Consider the following 18,858-nt stretch of genomic DNA (forward strand, 5'->3'; position numbering starts at 1 on the left):
AGTAACAAGAACGACCCGACCCGAGTGGAGGAGAGTCAGCGTATATGAATCCTCCCGACGAGCTGATTGTGGATCAATCTCAGGTGCGTGAGGCAGAAAAACGGCACGCCCCCTTGTTGGGCAGCATGCAGAATTCCTCCAGCCCTCACAGTACCCCCCCCTCCACGGGAGCCACCCGGCGACCAGCCAGGCCCGCAGGGGGGGGGGACATTTCAGAGAGGCACCAGGGAAACTACTCACAAAGTGGAGGCCATGCTAGCTGGGGAAGCTACACATAAAGTGGGCTAGCAGAGGGAACAGGGCTAGCTGCCAGGGCATAGCTAGCTACAGGGCCTCTGCTAGCTGTAAGGCTACATCAACATAGAGGCTGTGCAAGCTGCTGGAGCTGAGCTAGCAGACTGCTGGACTAGCTGAAGAAGCCGGTTAGCTGCAGGGGCTTAGCTAGCTACAGGGCCTATGCTAGCTGTAAGGCTACATCAACATAGAGGCTGTGCTAGCTGGTTAGCTGCAGGGGCTAAGCTAGCAGACGGCTGGACTAGCAGAGGAGAACCAGCTAGCTGCAAAGACAGTCCTAGCTGTGGGGAAGCTACACTTGGGGTTAGCTTGCAGGGGCTGTCCAAACAGGGGGTCCGAGGGGAACGGGGAGAGAACACGGGCATCCTCCCGTGGAGTAATAGAGAGCGATGGCGAGCCTCACCCCAGGAACGAGGTCCATGTAGAGGGAGTTGGGAAGTAGCCGGCACGACATCTGGAGTAATAGAGAGCGAAGACGGTGTCCTACTCCAGGAAACGGCGACAGGTGGTGATGTACAGGGGTGGCACGACGTCTCACGCCGGAGACGCGGCAGTAGATGGTAGTAACAAGAACGACCCGACCAGGAGTGGAGGGGAGTCAGCGTATATGTATCCTCCCGATGAGCTGATTGTGGATCAATCTCAGGTGCGTGACCCAGAAAAACGGCACGCCCCCTCGTTGGGCAGCATGCAGAATTCCTTTAGCCCTCACAATATAAGCCCTATTTGTTGCCTGTCAATTGCCCTATCAGGTGACAAAATCCGTTCAGCGGTTCTCGAGTTACATGCCGATATGTGAGGTGTGCGCCAAAGTACACATTACCACCCCCGACCATCAATCATTTGGCGATCTCGAAAACCTTTTGACAGGGTTGTAGCCAATGAGTGTGGCTTTCCATTGATACCCCATGATATGATAATTGGGGATCTAATACAGTCTCTATTGATCGATTTATGATAAGGAAAAGCAGGGTCCCCCTATAGGGGACCTACAGACTTAACAGGTTTCGTCGCTACTAAAATTTGAATTTTTTTTGAGAATTAATGTTAACACAGTAAAGGATCCTAAAATATTATGGAACTCAGTAAAGGGATTTATCAGAAGCCACACCACCCTTTTCGCTTCCAACTTACATAAAGCATGGTTATCTAAGCTTGAAATATAGAAACTTTATACACTGCACTACAGTCTAACTACAATGAACAGACGACTACACAGTGTACAATTTTTCAAAATAAGGCCAAACTAATATTTCTAGCAATAGCAGTTGTCATTAGGAACATAATTCTTAATTTTGTATTATGTTACTACATTTGAATGAAGATGTTACACTTGCTGTCGTATGCGGTTACAGTACAGGGGCAAATGTAACATCTGACATTTTGTTTTAGAATCAATCAATATGGCATTCTCCAAGAAATAAAATTATAGTCAGATTACATCAATATAAAATTGTGATAAAAGTGGTATTTTCTTCTTTGTTAAAATAGGTGTTCTACATGTTAAAATAATAGCCATCACTGATATAAATAGTTTTGTCAGTAACATGGTTCTCCCAGTCCCTCTGCTCTGCAGTACACAAAATAGATTTTCTGGTATCCCGTTCTCACTTCATCCAATCAGGAAATAACTCCACACTGCAAAAATGGTCTGACAAAAATCTGAAATAAAAACAAATTAAAAGTGTCCTTGAAACAAGTAAAATAATCTACAGTAAGCCTATTTTGCTTGGAAAGATTTCTTGAAATAAGTACAAATATCTAGGGTTCTCTCTCCTGATTGGATAAAGTGGGAAGAGATACCAGAAAATGTATTTCCTGTTTACTGCAGAGGGGAGGGACTGGGAGACCCATGTTACTGACCAGACACTATATCAATGATGGCTGTCAGAATGTAGAGCTATGAAAAGCTAAGAAAATGTCAGAGAAGGAAACCTCCAGATTAGCTCAGTATGAGTGGAGGCTGTCCTTTCATGAGGTCCTAACATTAGAAGCATCTAGTGCTCGAGCACAAGGAGAGAATATAGAATCTATATGACCATTCAGATTGCGGCCCAGAAGGTCAAATCATTACAATCAATCAATAAGAAACCTATTACAATATTTTTCATAGATTTGAATGACAGACATCTATTACAAATTTTTGTATATCAATTATCTGCTCATTTTATGCCTGTCTACAATTGTATGCTCATTTTATGCCTATTTTGTGTCTACATCACTGCTGTGAAGCACTGCAATTGGGCTGAAATTCTTGTATGAAAGGTGCTATACAAATAACGTTTATTATTATTGTTATTGTTACTCCGGTTAGAACGGAAGCAGGGTTGGTGACAGGTTAACTGATTATTACTATTACTTAGTATTACAACAACAAAAATGTATCATCCCCCTTTTTTCCGTGTTTTTCTTCCATCCCAATTTAGTCGTTATACCAATTCCCTTCCTGGTCGTTGCGCGCATTTCCCCCCCACTTGCCGGCCTAGGGAGGGTTGAAGACTATCACATGTCTCCTCCGATACATGTGGAGTTAGCCAGCCGATTCTTTTCACCTGACAGCGAGGACTCTCACTGGGGGAGTGAGACAAGAAACCCAGCCGCCCTTAGTATTACTAATTTTTACTTTACAGTTATATTTGCACTCTGGTTGGATGGCAAACTTATTTTCATTGTACTGTACTTGTGCTGTATTATGACAATACATTTGAATCATATCGAATCTAAACCAACAAACCAATGACCTGTTATGCATAGAATTTGCATTTTTCCTAATTGGTCCAATATAAAGGCATGACAAAGTTCACAAGATATCCAATTGAGTGTGCTTTATTTATGTGTAGAGGGACATTCTGATACATATTAGTGAGAACCCAGAGGTTTGGTATAAGGGTTTGTGAAAAAGAGGATTCAGTTAGTAGCAGCCACAGGATTACAGTTATACATGGATTATAAATGGAATATGACGGTACAGATATAAGCAGACAAATGATAGGAATACAAGAATGCAGCCTTCTAATGTATGTGGATAGGTGGACACATGTAAATATTATGTATATACAGTGGTGGAAAGTACTGTACTTAACTAAATTTCGAGCTACTTGTACTTTACATGAGTATTTTCATTTTAGGGAACTTTATTCTTTTAGTCCACTACATTTCAAAGAAAGTATTTGTACTTTTTACTTCACTACATTTATCTGAACCCATCAGTTACTTTGAAGAAAAGGATTTTGCATAGAAAACATGGCAAAGATTTATGAAGATTATATACTTTGACATTTGAAGCCCGTCAACTTCAACGTCATCAAGGCAGCATAGCTGGATCACATACCACTTTAATATAACCTTTAATCAGAGCAGAAGAACTGGACCACATACCACTTTAACATCACCTTTAATCAGAGCAGCATAACTGGACCACATAACCTTCAGAGGTCAATGGATCGAGGGTTGAACGATCCCAAGCAATGGAATACACAAATGTCATGTAGAATGCATACTTTTACTTTAGATACTTAAGTACATTCAATAGCAAATACTTAATAGAATTCAATAGAATTTGAATGGAGGACTTTTACCAGAGTACTCATTTTATCTGGGTTTCTACTTTTTACTTAAGTAAAGGAACTGTGTACTTCTTCCACCACTAGTATATGTGATGTCAAATGTACATGTATATTGTCGGTATACTGTCCAAATATCATGATTCCCATCACGTGATTTATTAAGAGGATTTTCACAGAATCCTTAGAATACCCATGTTTCCTCCATGTTGGAAGAGACAGTAATTTGCCATGTGCAAAACATTGTTTGCTACGCATTGATATATGAGAAATATATCAATGGAAATGTTATGAATCAAGTGTCTTATGACTGGATCTTGTAAACAAGTCACAGTAATATCCAAACCTACTCTACTTATACCCATTATTATGTCTGCAATTTGTTTTTTATTCTGTCAATTGTGTGCTGATTTTATGCCTATGTTAATTTTATACAAATTGCTGTGGGGCACTCTGGACTGCGGTCCATGTGTGAAAAGTACTATATAGATAGTTATTAATATTTATTATTGTTATATTGTAGAAATGTGTGCAATGAAATGTCTGTAAAGTCTCGACGATATTGAAAATGAGGGTGACCTCAATTGTCTTTGAGAATAAATAAAGGTTTGACTGTGCAAAAAATCTGGGATTTTCTTTCCAAAGTGGTTACCAATGGTTACAGGCAGCCATGTTGGATGAAAGAGAAGTACACAAACGGGCCTCTATTCTATGAAAAACAGAACAGACACTCTGTGACTTTAACATTTATTTGTAAAGCCCTCACTTTAACGTCAGCATGGCGAGTAGTGATGACAAAGCTATGATTTGATGTCCTTTGGCTGATGCTCAACAAAGATTACTTCTCCACTGGTGACCGTATCGGTACTGCCAGGCATCTGGTGATCGACGGACTTAACATCTCTCCCTGTAAAGAATATATGTGGTTTGTCAGTTGCAGTCAGAGCAATAAGAAACAGAATATGGCACCGTGTAGATGTCTGACTTTTTCCTCTGGATCAGAGTTTCTCGAACTCAAGTTATCTGCTACAGACAAAGGATACGGACCACCTAGCCTAGCTGTTGGCCAAAAACACCTCTCCCGGAGTTTTAAGCTAGGCTAGTGGTTCGTATCTGCTTCCATTATTTTGTGCTAAGCAAGGCTGCTGAACACAAAGAGGAAATAGGTATCCCATCTCCTTGTCCGACTCTGGAGAAGAAGGTAAGTGCATTTCCCATAATGTTTGCATGTTCCTTTAAACCTTTCATGGACCCACATTTTTTTCTTGTTGTGGGACCCAGGCTCATATGAAACACAAACGTATTACTAAGTTGTCATGTGGGAACCCACCAGAAGAAGGCTGGCGACCCATTTTGGGTCCTGGAAGGATGTTAGAAAGCATAGGAAGGATGTTAGGAAGCATAGGAAGGATATTAGGAAGCATGGGAAGGATGTTAGGAAGCATAGGAAGGATATTAGGAAGCATGGGAAGGATGTTAGGAAGCATAGGAAGGATATTAGGAAGCATGGGAAGGATGATATGAAGCATAGGAAGGATGTTAGGAAGCATATGAAGGATATTAGGAAACAAATGAAGGATATTAGGAAGCATGGGAAGGATGATAGAAAGCATAGGCAGGATGTTAAGAAGCATAGAAAGTATGATATGAAGCATAGGAAGGATAATAGGAAGCATAGGGAGGATGATAGAAAACATAGGAAGGATGTTAGGAAGCATAGAAAGGATGTTAGGAAGCATAGGAAGGATAATAGGAAGCATAGGGAGGATGATAGAAAACATAGGAAGGGTGATATGAAACATAGAAAGGATGTTAGGAAGCATAGGAAGGATGATATGAAGCATAGAAAGGATGTTAGGAAGCATAGGAAGGATGATATGAAGCATAGAAAGGATGTTAGGAAGCATAGGAAGGATGATATGAAGCATAGGAAGGATGTTAGGAAGCATAGGAAGGGTGATATGAAGCATAGGAAGGGTGATATGAAGCATAGGAAGGATGATAGGAAGCATAGGAAGGGTGATGTGAAGCATGTTAGAAACACACACACACAGACAGATGCAACCAATCGTCTGGTTGGCATGGTCACCATACCATAAATCATAGTCATAGAAAGGATGTCAGGAAGCATATGAAGGATGATGGGAAGCATAGGAAGGATAATAGGAATAATAATAGGAAGCATAGGAAGGATGATAGAAAGCATAGGAAGGATGTTAGGAAGCATATGAAGCATAGGAAGGATGATAGGAAGCATAGGAAGGATGTTAGGAAGCATAGGAAGGATGATAGGAAGCATGTTAGAAACACACACACTCCGACAGATGCAACCAATCGGCTGGTTGGCATGGTCACCATACCATAAATCATAGTCATACCAATATAAAACTGAACAAAATGTCTACCCAGCTCCAGGGAAACAACCTATTGATGTTTTCGGTCATGCCAATGTATTACTCACTCTGTCTGTGGCATTGAGATTCACAAGAGTGTGTGGCACAGGGCTTGCACACGACCACGTTACAGTGGATAAACACCTGTATAGGAAATATAAGGAGATATTTAAAAACAGAAGATAATTGTTATCTGTTAAGCAACAGTTGTGTTTGGAGGATACAAATTAATTAATTAATTAAAAAAACAGATGAAAAAAAAGAAAGCATGGTTTGAGATGGGTCAATTGAGCGTGTGCAGTACCCTCTCTCGCAGGGGTCCAGTGGTGTGATCCACAAAGGTCAACATCTTAACATGGAAACGCTTGTGGTGAGTTGGATACTCCAGTCCTGATGACTCATCCACACGGACCAAAGACGTCAGGTAATTACGGTCGTCTGGGTTGGGACATCTGACGGACAAAAGACAGTGATATATTTCAGTCATTCAAATCTATGAAAATAAAAAAAGATTGAAATATATTTGACATTAAAATCTATAAAGGACTTAGCAAGTTTCTGACTAAATAAATGCATAACGTGCAGACATAGAATAAAGGTAGACAGAATAAGAGCAGTGCAATAAGACATACATTAGCATAAAATAAGACACTTAAGTAAAATAGTGCAGTGCAGTAAAATAGTTCTCATCTACAGTACAACAATCACAGTCTGGATAGTGTATTCATAATGAATGGCTGCATTTTTATAGCACATTTCTACACTGGTACTACACAAAGTACTAGACAAAGCATTTGAATGTCGTCCATTTAGAATGTTTGTGTCGTCAAGTCGAAACTGCTTTCTCTTTTAGTGCTCCATACTCGTGGAACGCCCTTCAATGCACTTTACATACTCTTCCAACCTTTGAACAATTTATAGCATTAATTAATAACCATTGTATGTAATTTTGTAATTGCTATTAGTCTGCTTTTCCTGTTTCTTGTTTCCAGTCTTTATCTTATTGATTTTATCATGCTCATTACTTGTTTTTTTCTTTGTGTTATTCCATCTCTTTTAGTTGTATAGCTACTCATGTAACTGTAATAATAATAAACTTAATTTGTATAGCACCTTTCATACAAGAATTGCAGCCCAAAGTGCTTCACAGCAGACACAAAATAGACTAGTTGGCATAATTGTAGACTATGGCATAAAAGGAGCAGAGAATTTACATTAAAACCGCCTGGACATTTTGTAATAGATTTCTGTTATTAAAATCGAAAATGAGGCAAGCGTCAGTGTCCCTCAAGTTTAAATAAAGGTTGAATGAATAAAAAAAATTAAAATTTAAACCTGCTATAGACCACTATACTTCCGGTATTTTGAGCTCTTGGGAGAGAGCGGGGGAGGGGGAAAGGGGGGAAAGGGAGCGCATGAATGAATGTTGACATAAGTGGTTGTAGCTACGTAGCTCTAATCAACATTAGGCTTGTTTGAGATTACTTTCGGCTCGCCTAGAAAACAAGCAAGAGTAGACGATTGCAGCCGGGGGAGGAGTCAGAAAGTCGAACACTTCAGAGTTGATAACAAGCCTTATCGCCTGCTCGCCTAGTCTAGCATGGCAGATATCGCGTTCACGTTCTCACACACACACACACACTAGGGCTGACCCCTATTAGTCGATTAGTCGACTAATCGGTCGAAAGGAGCCGTAGTCGACTGCCAACCTCTTAGTCGAATACAAAAAACAAAAACAAATAGTTATTCTTTTTTTTTTTTTTTTTTTTCAAAAGAAAAGAGGCCTAGAATATGGCCTAATGGCACGCATACCAGAGGCTAACTGCCTAAGAAAACAGGCACAGAGGCACTGAAAGGGGATTTCACCCATCTAATGAGCACACTAGACTAGACAAATATCTAGATGTATCAGTGGACCAATTGCATGCTTTTGCAGAGGACAAGAAGCCTTCAGTCGACTCCTTCAGACCCATCTCCCGCCAATGACTGATTAACACGTCATTCTCCGCCATGCGTAATCTGCCAATGACTGATTAAGGCGTCATTGAGATCAATATTTCAAATTTTCGTCATGGTATTCACATTTCACCCACGGAGTCATGACTGGTGCTGTAGATCTCCGCTCAACTCTCCAACGCTTCAATACCGCCACCTGGTGGCCGATCGGCGAGTTGCCAAAACCGGAAGTGGCCGGAAATGGCTGGTCCTTACCCTATTACGTCCGGCCACTCGTTATCGCTCGCGGGACTCCATCCACACACCGTGCATATCGATCCGTTGCCATAACTCAATAAACAACATGATTGGACGTGTATTAGTAATATACAACCCGGAAATGGTTCACCTAGATCAGGGGTGGCCAACCCGCGGCTCGCGAGCCGCATGCGGCTCTTTGCCCGTCAATGTGCGGCTCTTCCATCCATAAAAAAAAATAAAAAAAAATAAAAAAAAAATATATTTTTTAATTTTTTTTTTTACTTTTTTTTTTTTTTTATGTCACTCATTCCATAAGGACGTAGAATAAACATTTGATTTTTCTTTTAAATGGTCCATTTGCATGTTCTTGGTATCTGAATCTAGGGACATATATGGATCAGTGTCAGAAATAGTGTGTCTGTTACTAGGCTTGAGTAAATTGTAATGAACCAAAGGAGAATATCAATTCTATTTAAAAAAAAAATTATCTTTGACTGTAAATAACACCATGCTAAAATTGACCAGACCTGAAAAATCTAAGCAAATGAATAAAGGGAAGATGATTAAACAGAAGGTTTTGTAGATACAGTACTGAATTCTGCCATCTTTTTTATAATGTAAATTTCTCCACCATTTTTCATCATATTGCAACACCGTTTTTTGCAAGACGTTCACAGAAAGGTAGAGAAACTAACTGCGTTCTGTTTTATGGCAATAACGTTCAGGTTTGTGGGAGATAATCCCAAAAAATAAGAGAAATTAAAAAGTAAATCCAGAAGTCAGATGATTGACAGGGGCTGGTGTGAGCTGGGTAGGGTAGTTTTTCGAAATTTGAAAGCCCTGAGTCTCTTCCTTCAAAAGACTACACTCACTTTTGGCTGTGCCACTTCCTCCTGTCAATATGCGCCGGTTTCCGACTCAATGCCCTGAGATTTCTATAATCTTATATTTCACCAATAACAGTTAAAATAATTGGTAAACAAACATAATGCTGAAAATATACACTTTTACTGTATATCTCGGGCTTAAGAGGTTAACCCTGTGAGGCCCAAATTAAAAAGAAATTAGCAACTTCAGAGGGTGGGACATATAAACACATTTACTATCAAATAGCATTGTGAGGCTGAACAACAGGACCAATTGACTATACATGTGCTTAAAGGGGAACTATCTTATAAATGGCTTTTTTCAGTGTTTACCATTGTTTCTTAGCTATGTGGACTTATATTAATAGGATATATGTCTCTAATTCTCATATTGGCGAATTCTTCCAATTCTCCTCTCACAATATTCACCCTCACTGAACTGAGTCATCTGAAAATGTGCATATCTGTGATGTCAGAGATTTCTCAGCTGCATAATAATGTGGCAGTTGATGTGGCAGTTGGCACCAGGCCACACAGTGGTTGGAGCCCAGCCTCAAAACGGCTTAAGATCTTGAGGTAGAAAAATGCGGTTTTTAGTACTTGATTAGAAATACAAAACAATGCATTTTTTTGGAAAAAAACCTAGGTGTTCCATAGACTCACAGGAATTGTGTAAAAGTGCCCAAATAGTGAAAGAAATAGTAAAATAGTTCCCCTTTAACATTTTTTAAATAAACATTATTTTTTTTAAATGGCTAAAAGTGATTTTGTAATTTTGCAACCGTGGGTCTCACAGGGTACTTTTAACCCTGTGAGGCCCAAATAAAAAAGACATTAGCAACTTCAGAGGCCAGAGGGTGAGACCTATAAACACATGAAGGGTGCCGTGACTGAAAAAAAAGGTTGAGAAACGCTGGTATAATATGGTGTGGCTCTTTGTGGTACCACAGTCATTTTTTTGTGGCTCTTAGTCTCTGACTGGTTGGCCACCCCTGACCTAGATCAACATCCCATAATAGCGATCTTTTTGCTCCACGCTCATCAACCAACGCTACGAGGAGACTGGGGTGAGTTTCAGCCTGTTTCTTTACCATTTTCGATACAAACTGCTCTGATCAATATATCACCCATACTACATGAATCATTTAACGTCGGTCATTGAATTATAAACGACCCCCCCCCCCTCCGGTCAACCGCGCATGATGAGTCATAACGTCTGGGATCATGTACAGTTGAAATTTTTTATCTGGCGTCAATCGGTATCAAACTGCATTTGATGATCTATTATATGCATTTATGGCTATAACTCACGTTCTATGAAATACTGCAGAAAACGATAAAAACATATTTATACTCTAGACCGTATTTTTGTATGAATGTGTGAATGAAAAAGTAAAACGTTCCTACATCCTGAACGATATATAATCGATGTTGAATGGGCCATAGTAATGTCAATTTAGCAATACAATTTAAAAAGTTATAGCCCTGCAAAGAAGGTGAACATCTCCATAGGCTTACAGTGGTGGCAGACTGGGTATATTGATGAGAATAAGCTCTGGCAGAGAATGGGATAGCACCCCCACAGCCCAAATGAAATGATAAAAAAAAATATATATATATATTAGGGATGCTCGATATTGGCTTTTTTACCGATACCGATATTCCGATATTGTCCAACTCTTAATTTTCGATACCGATATCAACCGATATCAACCGATACCGATATATGCAGGGTTTCCCCGTCCAAAAAACTGAATAATTTCAGGTAACTAATAATTTCACTGGATATATATATAACAAATATTGTTATTGTTTTTTTTTGTTTTTAAACCGATACCGATATTTTCCGATATCACATTTTACTGCCGATATCGGCCGATAATATCGGTCGGCCGATAATATCGGACATCCCTAATATATATATATATATATATATATATATTTTTTTTTTTTTTGACGAATAGTCGACTAACGGCAAATTTTGGCCAATCATAGTAGACTATCCAAATCCTTTGTCGGGGACAGCCCTAACACACACACACACACCTGTCCAGCTCATTATAATGCGAGGGCCATGTGGAAATAGAGGTTTGGAATTGCCCCGTATTCACTGTAGCGAGGAAGCGTTTTGCGACGGATCAAAATTAGATTAGATTAAAATGTATTGTCATCACACAGCACACTATATACCTATAGTGGAATAGACTGTATTAATATTCCATTATACCATCTTGTTGCGCACTCCTGCCCACCTGCCGCAGCGCGCACGCACACAACAGACACACACACACACACTCTCACACTGCTGAATAATTCTGTTTAGCATCAATATATATATATATATATATATATATATATATATATATATATATATATATATATATATATATATATATATATATATATACTGTATATTGAGGCAAAACAGAATTATATATACAGTATATTTTGAGGCAAAACTGAATTATTCAGCAGATGCTTTATCATGTAAGATGTGTGCAACGAGATATAGCCTATATATTATAATTTCGGCTAATTATAATTTCGAGAGCGCACTGATAATGTTTGGCCAGCTAATTATCCTTTGGATTTTATGTGGGGGGTATAATGAGAATAGGTAGAAATACTATAACACTCACTCATTCACACAAATTGATGTGAATCAAGTCTTCATTTATTATTATTATTATTATTATTATTATTATTATTATTATTATTATTATTATTATTATTATTATTATTATTATTATTATTATTATTATTATCATCTGGAGTCTCAAATCACTGTCGCGCTGTAGCGTGTGCATGTGTGTATGTGTGTGTGTGTGCAGGATACAGTTCAAGTTCAAGTTCAAGTTTGTTTATTATTTGTCATAATAAAATACAGAATACTTTATGATGAAATGCTTGTTTCTATGAGCCCCTGAGAGTGTGCTACATACAGTAAAAAAAGTAAGAAAGTAAAAATAAAATAATAATTATAAAAAAACGCTGCTGCAACGTTAATGAACTATAGATTTATATGGAATTTGTTAATCTATTCTAGTCTATTTCACTATATCGCGCAATTGTGTTAACTGTGAGGCAGATGGCTTAGTGAAGTACTGTACATACGAGCGGTAATGCTCAGATTGCTCATTGAGTCATGACTATAAATGCAAAACGTAATTGTCGTATTTATTATCATTATAATTATTTAATTCCGATTATAGAAACAGTCCGTCTGTAGAATCGACTTGAAGCAATCACCAACTATTTGTTCAGGGGGTTGATATAATTATTTTGATATAAACTCCATTGCAGAGATGGTTATTAACTCATTCACGGCTAGGTGGCAGTATCGCCTACCCTTTGAAACCTGATTTCACACTGTGTGTTACATCTTATATGATCCGGGCGGAGAATTTAGACCAAGACACGTGAATCGCTTCATCCGAGCACTTTGGAACGCGTTCAGCACACTTCATGCATATTTTCATGTCAGGGACCCGATGGACATCAATACTGGAAATCGCGATCAATTGGAATATTATTTTTGGGATACCTCCTAGTAAAGGTAAGGACTATATGACATCAATCCTACTTTGATCCAACAATGATTTCACATCGATCGCAACAACCATAATGTAACATACTCCAAAACGTATGCCGTTGCTGACGATCAGAGCATCAAAGGGGGGGGGGTAGTTTTTTGATGCATTCATGATGAAACATATATACCTTTGATTTTGAAATAGTAACGTGTCCAGGCGAGCAACGCGAAAGACTTTAGCAAAATTCACATAGCGCTCCATAACTCTTTAAGCTTTTCAGGACTTAGCCCGGATCACTCTCACCACGGGATAACACGCAAACGTATACATGAAAACATTTACTATTTTTACATGTTGGACGAGAGATAGTGACTGTCAAATGAGCCATAGTATTGTCTCCATAGCTATAATATAGAATATAGATATAGCTCTGCAAACATCGTGACACACAGGGAAAATAGGCAATGGAAAGCTGGCGCATTGACAACAGGGATGAGGGTAATAGCTGGCGCTGAATGAGTTAAGACAGCATTTATGAGGAATGTGCAAAGCGTTCAATTGTGAATGTCAGTACTCTGATAAAAATTATTTGGTGTCTGTCTGACAGTTCATGAAGTTTATCTTGGAATAATGATGGGTAAGATAACGTTATTTGAAGAACCTCTTGGTACACAAACTCCTGTATTCAATAATATTAATAGTAATAAATGAGACTCCTTGTGGGTGGTGACAACTTTTCTGAGCCAATGGGCGCTTTGTGCAGACGAGAGCAAGCCTTTTCCCATCATGCATTGCGTCGAGCAGTCAGTGGAGAGGTACTGTGCTGTGACTGCACGTGCCTTGCTCCCGTAGGATTTCCACGGCTCGCCTAGTCAGATTTCCAGAGCAAGTCAGACAACATTCTAACCGTCATGCAATGCGCTTGGCAAGGCGGTAGTAAAAACAGCACAAGCCTCGCCAATTTCAAACAAGCCTATTCATTCCCCTGCACGCTCTCTATACACCCCCCCCCCCCCCCCCCCCCCCACAAGCTCCATGTAACTCGGAAGTGCAATCAGTGGTCCAGCACTTCCTCTTACCCGTCAATCAGCAGGTCCCACTGAGGACGACTGTCGGGTCTCTGGTCTGATGTCGCCCAGCATCGTTCCAGAGTCAAGTGGATATTGGGGTCGGTCCTCTCCAGGAAGCGGACCTCCACGTACACAGGTTCCCTCAGTACCTTCGTGACAGGGTAGTCATCGTTGGAGTAGAAGGACCTGTAGGCCACCTCCTCTGCTCGAAGATGGAGAAAGAAGATTGGTTACGCTGGGGCAGCCGAAGGTTGAAAACCCACCCCCACTGTGAGAGGGCTGCGGGTGTTTGGGTCACTTAACAGATAATAGGGATTCAAGTTATTCGTAACGAATAACGACAAAACTGCTAAGCAGACACTAAGGAGAAGGGGGGGGGGGGGGGACAACAAAAACAACATTATTTATGTGTAGTAATGGTGTAATGGCAGTTCAAATTAAACTAAAGGAAAGGCTCAACTCAAAACAGCTTCTAAAAAACTAAGTGCAAAATAAATATTTAATGATATATAATATTTCTCACAGACAAATTACTTGATACATATTCAACATGTAGATTCTGACATGTGCGCTTTCATTGACACATGTACTGTACTGTGTCTCGACTATTGTTTATATTAGTCCATAAGGTCTCCCTTCGCTGATTATATATCATAGGCAGGGACGTGCACAGACATTTGGAGGGGCTATTGCCCCTTATATAAAAGTATAAAATATGTTTTAAATGTAGGGGCACATGGTTAAGTTTAGACCATTGGAAGGGCACCAATGGGGCACGTCCTCTTGTTTTCGCCACTCAAAATGGTAACTTTAGCGTGACATTTTTCAACCGTAGGGGCACCAGGGGTGCGGCAGTGCCGCTGCGCCTTCTTGCCCTTCCCTGTATTTGCAGCGGAGCTGCTTGTAAATGTTTTATGTAAAAAGAAAAACTCAGCCAATCAGAGTAAACGGGCTGTTGCCAGGGCAACAATAGCCCATACCTGTGCACATCCCTGATCATATAGGCCGTTTATGGCTTATATAGTGACTGGGAACACAGTGTACAGGATATGCATGTAAGGATGTATGAATCATTTGTCCTCCTTACAACAGCTGTCCAATCACAGGACTACCAAACCAAGTAAAACCCATGACACACTGACCTTCGTCGCATCCCTTGGTATGACATTGTCCGTTACCCAGCCTGATTTCCACACGCAAGGGTCCCGGGCCCGAGACAGCTGGAGGCGGAGGAAGCAACTGGACCTCAATGACCCGAGCTTGAACTGAGGTGCCAATATATATACACTGGAAGAGAACCCTGGGAAAGAATGTATACGCTCCAAGATCAGCAAGTGGTTTGATGTAAATGTTATTGATTGTCCTTGTATTTCTTGAGCTGATCATAATGAATCAGCTGGCTGCATGTTATGCTTAGCACAATTAATGGAACCGGACATGACTGGTTAGTATAGGCATTGTCCAACTAACACCTCTCCCGAAGGCTAACCGGTCATGTCCGCTTCCATTCATTGTGCTAAGCTAGGCTAACATGCAGCCAGATCGCTTTCTACTGAACGCACAGAGGAAACTGGTATCTATCTTCTTTTCTCTCTCTGGAGAAGAAGGTTATTTTAAAAAGGTGCCGTTTTGGTTTGTTAAAATAAGTGTTCTACATGTTAAAATAATAGCTCCACACTCGCTGATATAGAATGTCTGGTTGGTATGGCTCTGCAGTAAACAGAAAATGCATTTTATAGCATCCCGTTCCTACTTTATCCAATTCAGGAGAGAGAACTCCACACTGCAAAAATGGTCTGACAAAAATAAGTAGGCTAATAAAAACTAGTTTTAAGCAAATGTGTTTTTGAAACAAGTAAAATAATCTACCAGGTGAAGTAAGAAAATTTGGCTTGCCAGGATTTCTTGAAATAAGTAAAAAAAATATCTAGGGTTCTATCTCCTGATTGGATAAAGTGGGAACAGGATACCAGAACATGTATTTTGTGTTTACTGCAGAACAGAAGGACTGCGAGACCCATGTTACTGACCCACAAAAAAACACCACTTAAAGCTTCTTTAACTCATGAATTTAAATCGGTGATGAAAGCAAACATAAGATCATACTCATAGGTGGTGTCCCTGGTGATTAGTCCACGAGGCCCATCAAGCACTTGAGGAGTTGTGGACAACATCCGGTTCTCATAAATTACAGTGTCAGCGTTATCCTGCAGGAAGTCAACAGTGTTTCAGTCTTCATCGCTTCGTTACAAAACGTTGCACAAATCCAAACAAAATGAAGACCCTACCGTCATGAGAGTGCCACAGGCAGTGACGGGGAACTGGTAGATGGCAAAGGCAGAGTTGGAGTCCACGGGAGTGCATCCTGCACCTTCTCCAAGAAGGGCCACTGAGCTCAGGTCTATCTGGGGCAGAGTGGCGTCCTTGGCGACCACCACGATGAACTGGGCATCCTGGGTGCACTGGACAGTCACTGGCAACAAGACAACAGAAAACCAATACCATCACTGGTAGAAAACAACATAAGATAAGACGAGATAAGATAAGATGAGATACTCCTTTATTGATCCCCTTGGGGAAATTCGGACTTCGTAGCAGCATGGGGGAGGGGAGGAAGGGCAGGGTAATAGTAGAAAGACATAAATATAGGCAATACAATTAGATCTGAATATAAAAATATGAGGAAAAAATAAACAAGGTAAACAATATAATTAACTCTGAACATATAAATATGAGAAAAATAAACAGTGTAAACAAAGGTGAAGATGAAGATCTGTATGTTGTATCGGTTATATTATACATTACAATAAATATAGGGAATAACGCATTTGAATCTGAATATATACTACGAGTAAGAATACAAGTATACACAGTATACACAAAGTGCAGTATACACAAGGTACCCTAACTGGCATGACACACGACACATGTTGTAGTCCGTGCAGGTTTTGGTGTTTAAGAGTCAGACACAGCATGTAAGCAAACCTATAGGACTCAAACCGCAAAAAACAAGTGTGGTATTGTGACAATTTGGGTATACGGAGAACAAGGTGAAACAGCTCTTACCAGCTCTTCCATAGTAGCACATTCGTCCATCGAAGCAGCAGGTGTCAGCCTCGCAGTCCGACTGGGAGATGTCTTCGGTGCCACAACGTATCCTATGAGGCTCGTATACCTCACAGGAAGTAGACAGTTCTGTATGCTGTGGCATTTGTGGCTGCGGAACATGCGGCTGCGGAACTTGTGGCTCCACAGGCGGATTGTATCGTGGTGGATTGTATGGTTGCTTTGGCTGCTTTGGCTCCCGAATGTTCTTATAACGCTGAGCATCTGACAGACAGCCCAGAGTGGCCACCGTCACCAGGCAAGCCACGATCCACTTCATCGCCGTAGCTTGACGGCTTCAGACAAGTGATCTGAAATGTTTGCCAAATGCTGTGAGAAGTGTGGGTCAAATTGTGCAGACTTTTATAATAGTTGGGTCCATGTTGACTTACTTACTATTTGCTGACTGCCGTTGCCAATCAAATGCCCTAGCTATTGGTCGCTTTCTGGGGGAGCAGTCGGTATAGAGGTAGATCCTAATGTGAAGAACTATGTGATTTAATGTTCTATTTTGATGCTCGTTTTATACTTATTTTACGTCTGCACTTTATGCATTGCTCTTGATCTGCCAATTTTGTGAACTTTTTTTGCTACTGTGGCAAAAATAAGCTACTGTGAAGCACTTTGAGATGCAATTCTTGTATGAAAGGTGCTATCCAAATAAAGTGTACCCTTCCTGGGGCCCGTTTACCACTGCTGCTTCTCTTTACCGTAACTCCCAGCGCCATCTGAAAGCCAAGGAGCTGAGCTTTCTTCACATATACGGCTTATTACGGTAATCCAAAAACTGCAGGAGTTATTGAGGAAGTAAACACAGGTAGAATTATATTCTACTCTATTCTACTCATGCTTCAAGGTCTATCACAAGGGCTAAAATCCGCATGGACAAAAGTGAGGAAAAAGGAGCCTAAGAATAATAGAATAATAGTTCTAAGTTCAAAATGTACATACCGGTATGCAAAGTTAAATTGATGTTCAATTGCAGTGTCTACTTCACTAAAAACCTGTAAAAATCCAATTCCGATTTTTGTTTTTCATAACAGTTTGATACACACTCAAAAAAAACATACAGTAAAGTTAACAGATATTGAAAGCTGAAGTAGTTCTGAAAAAAGGGTGAAAAGCACTTACTCACAGCACATTATCTGACAATTACACAGCAATAACAACTAAATATACCCAGGCGAACTGTTTCAGGCTTAGGTTTAAAAGGTTTATTTGGATGAAATCTCCGGTTCTGCCCTACAAAAGCAAAAAGCACTACCTTCTGTTACTGCCTTTTGTCTTTGTACAGCAGAGTACACCCTACTTGTGTATGCATACCACTACATCTGTAATCCCTCTACTTGTGTATGTACCAATGATAATAAATATCAGTACTGCCCTATAGAGGCACACTATAATAACTGAAGTTACTGCTTTTTGTAGGGCAGAGTTATTATGATACACGGGTGTGTGTTTGTAGAAATCAAGATGGCAAACTTATTATGATCATGTAGTAATTTGCCGTGTTGACAAACAATGTGGCAGGCATTAAATGCAACTGAAACGGTCACTGACAAAACGTCAAACTTGTTTGAACAAGATGGGAACCTTGAAGGGGTCATTGTGACCTTTCACTGTTTGGGTCAAAATGAGCAGGTTATGTAAAAGGGTACAGAAGTCCTAAATGGTTTGGCTGATACCGATACATCAGCAAAAGTGTTATTTTTAACATATCAGTCACTTTAATGTGGTGGCTTATATGAAAGTAGCCCCACCTTCTTGTTTGGAGTTCCACTCTGTTGTATAAAGCTGTGCTACAGGCTTTGTCTCTAACACACTGTCAATTTGAAGCC

The 18,858-nt window shown here is 40.1% G+C and overlaps 1 protein-coding gene across 1 annotated transcript; it reads right to left on the reverse strand.

Moving 5' to 3' along the window:
• Window positions 1–4,657: 4,657 nt before the first annotated feature.
• On the reverse strand, window positions 4,658–17,300 carry LOC311237164 (zona pellucida sperm-binding protein 4-like; the record flags this gene model as incomplete). Its single annotated transcript, XM_084324973.1, has 7 exons — window positions 4,658–4,764; window positions 6,319–6,394; window positions 6,555–6,702; window positions 13,925–14,117; window positions 15,058–15,202; window positions 16,204–16,388; window positions 16,982–17,300. 7 exons carry the CDS (start codon window positions 17,298–17,300, stop codon window positions 4,658–4,660), a joined length of 1,173 nt encoding a protein of 390 aa, XP_084181099.1.
• Between the last annotated feature and the right edge of the window lie 1,558 nt (window positions 17,301–18,858).

The sequence above is a fragment of the Notolepis coatsorum genome, assembly GCF_963971535.1.
Source record: "Notolepis coatsorum genome assembly, chromosome: 11".
NCBI classification, from domain to species: Eukaryota; Metazoa; Chordata; class Actinopteri; order Aulopiformes; family Paralepididae; genus Notolepis; species Notolepis coatsorum.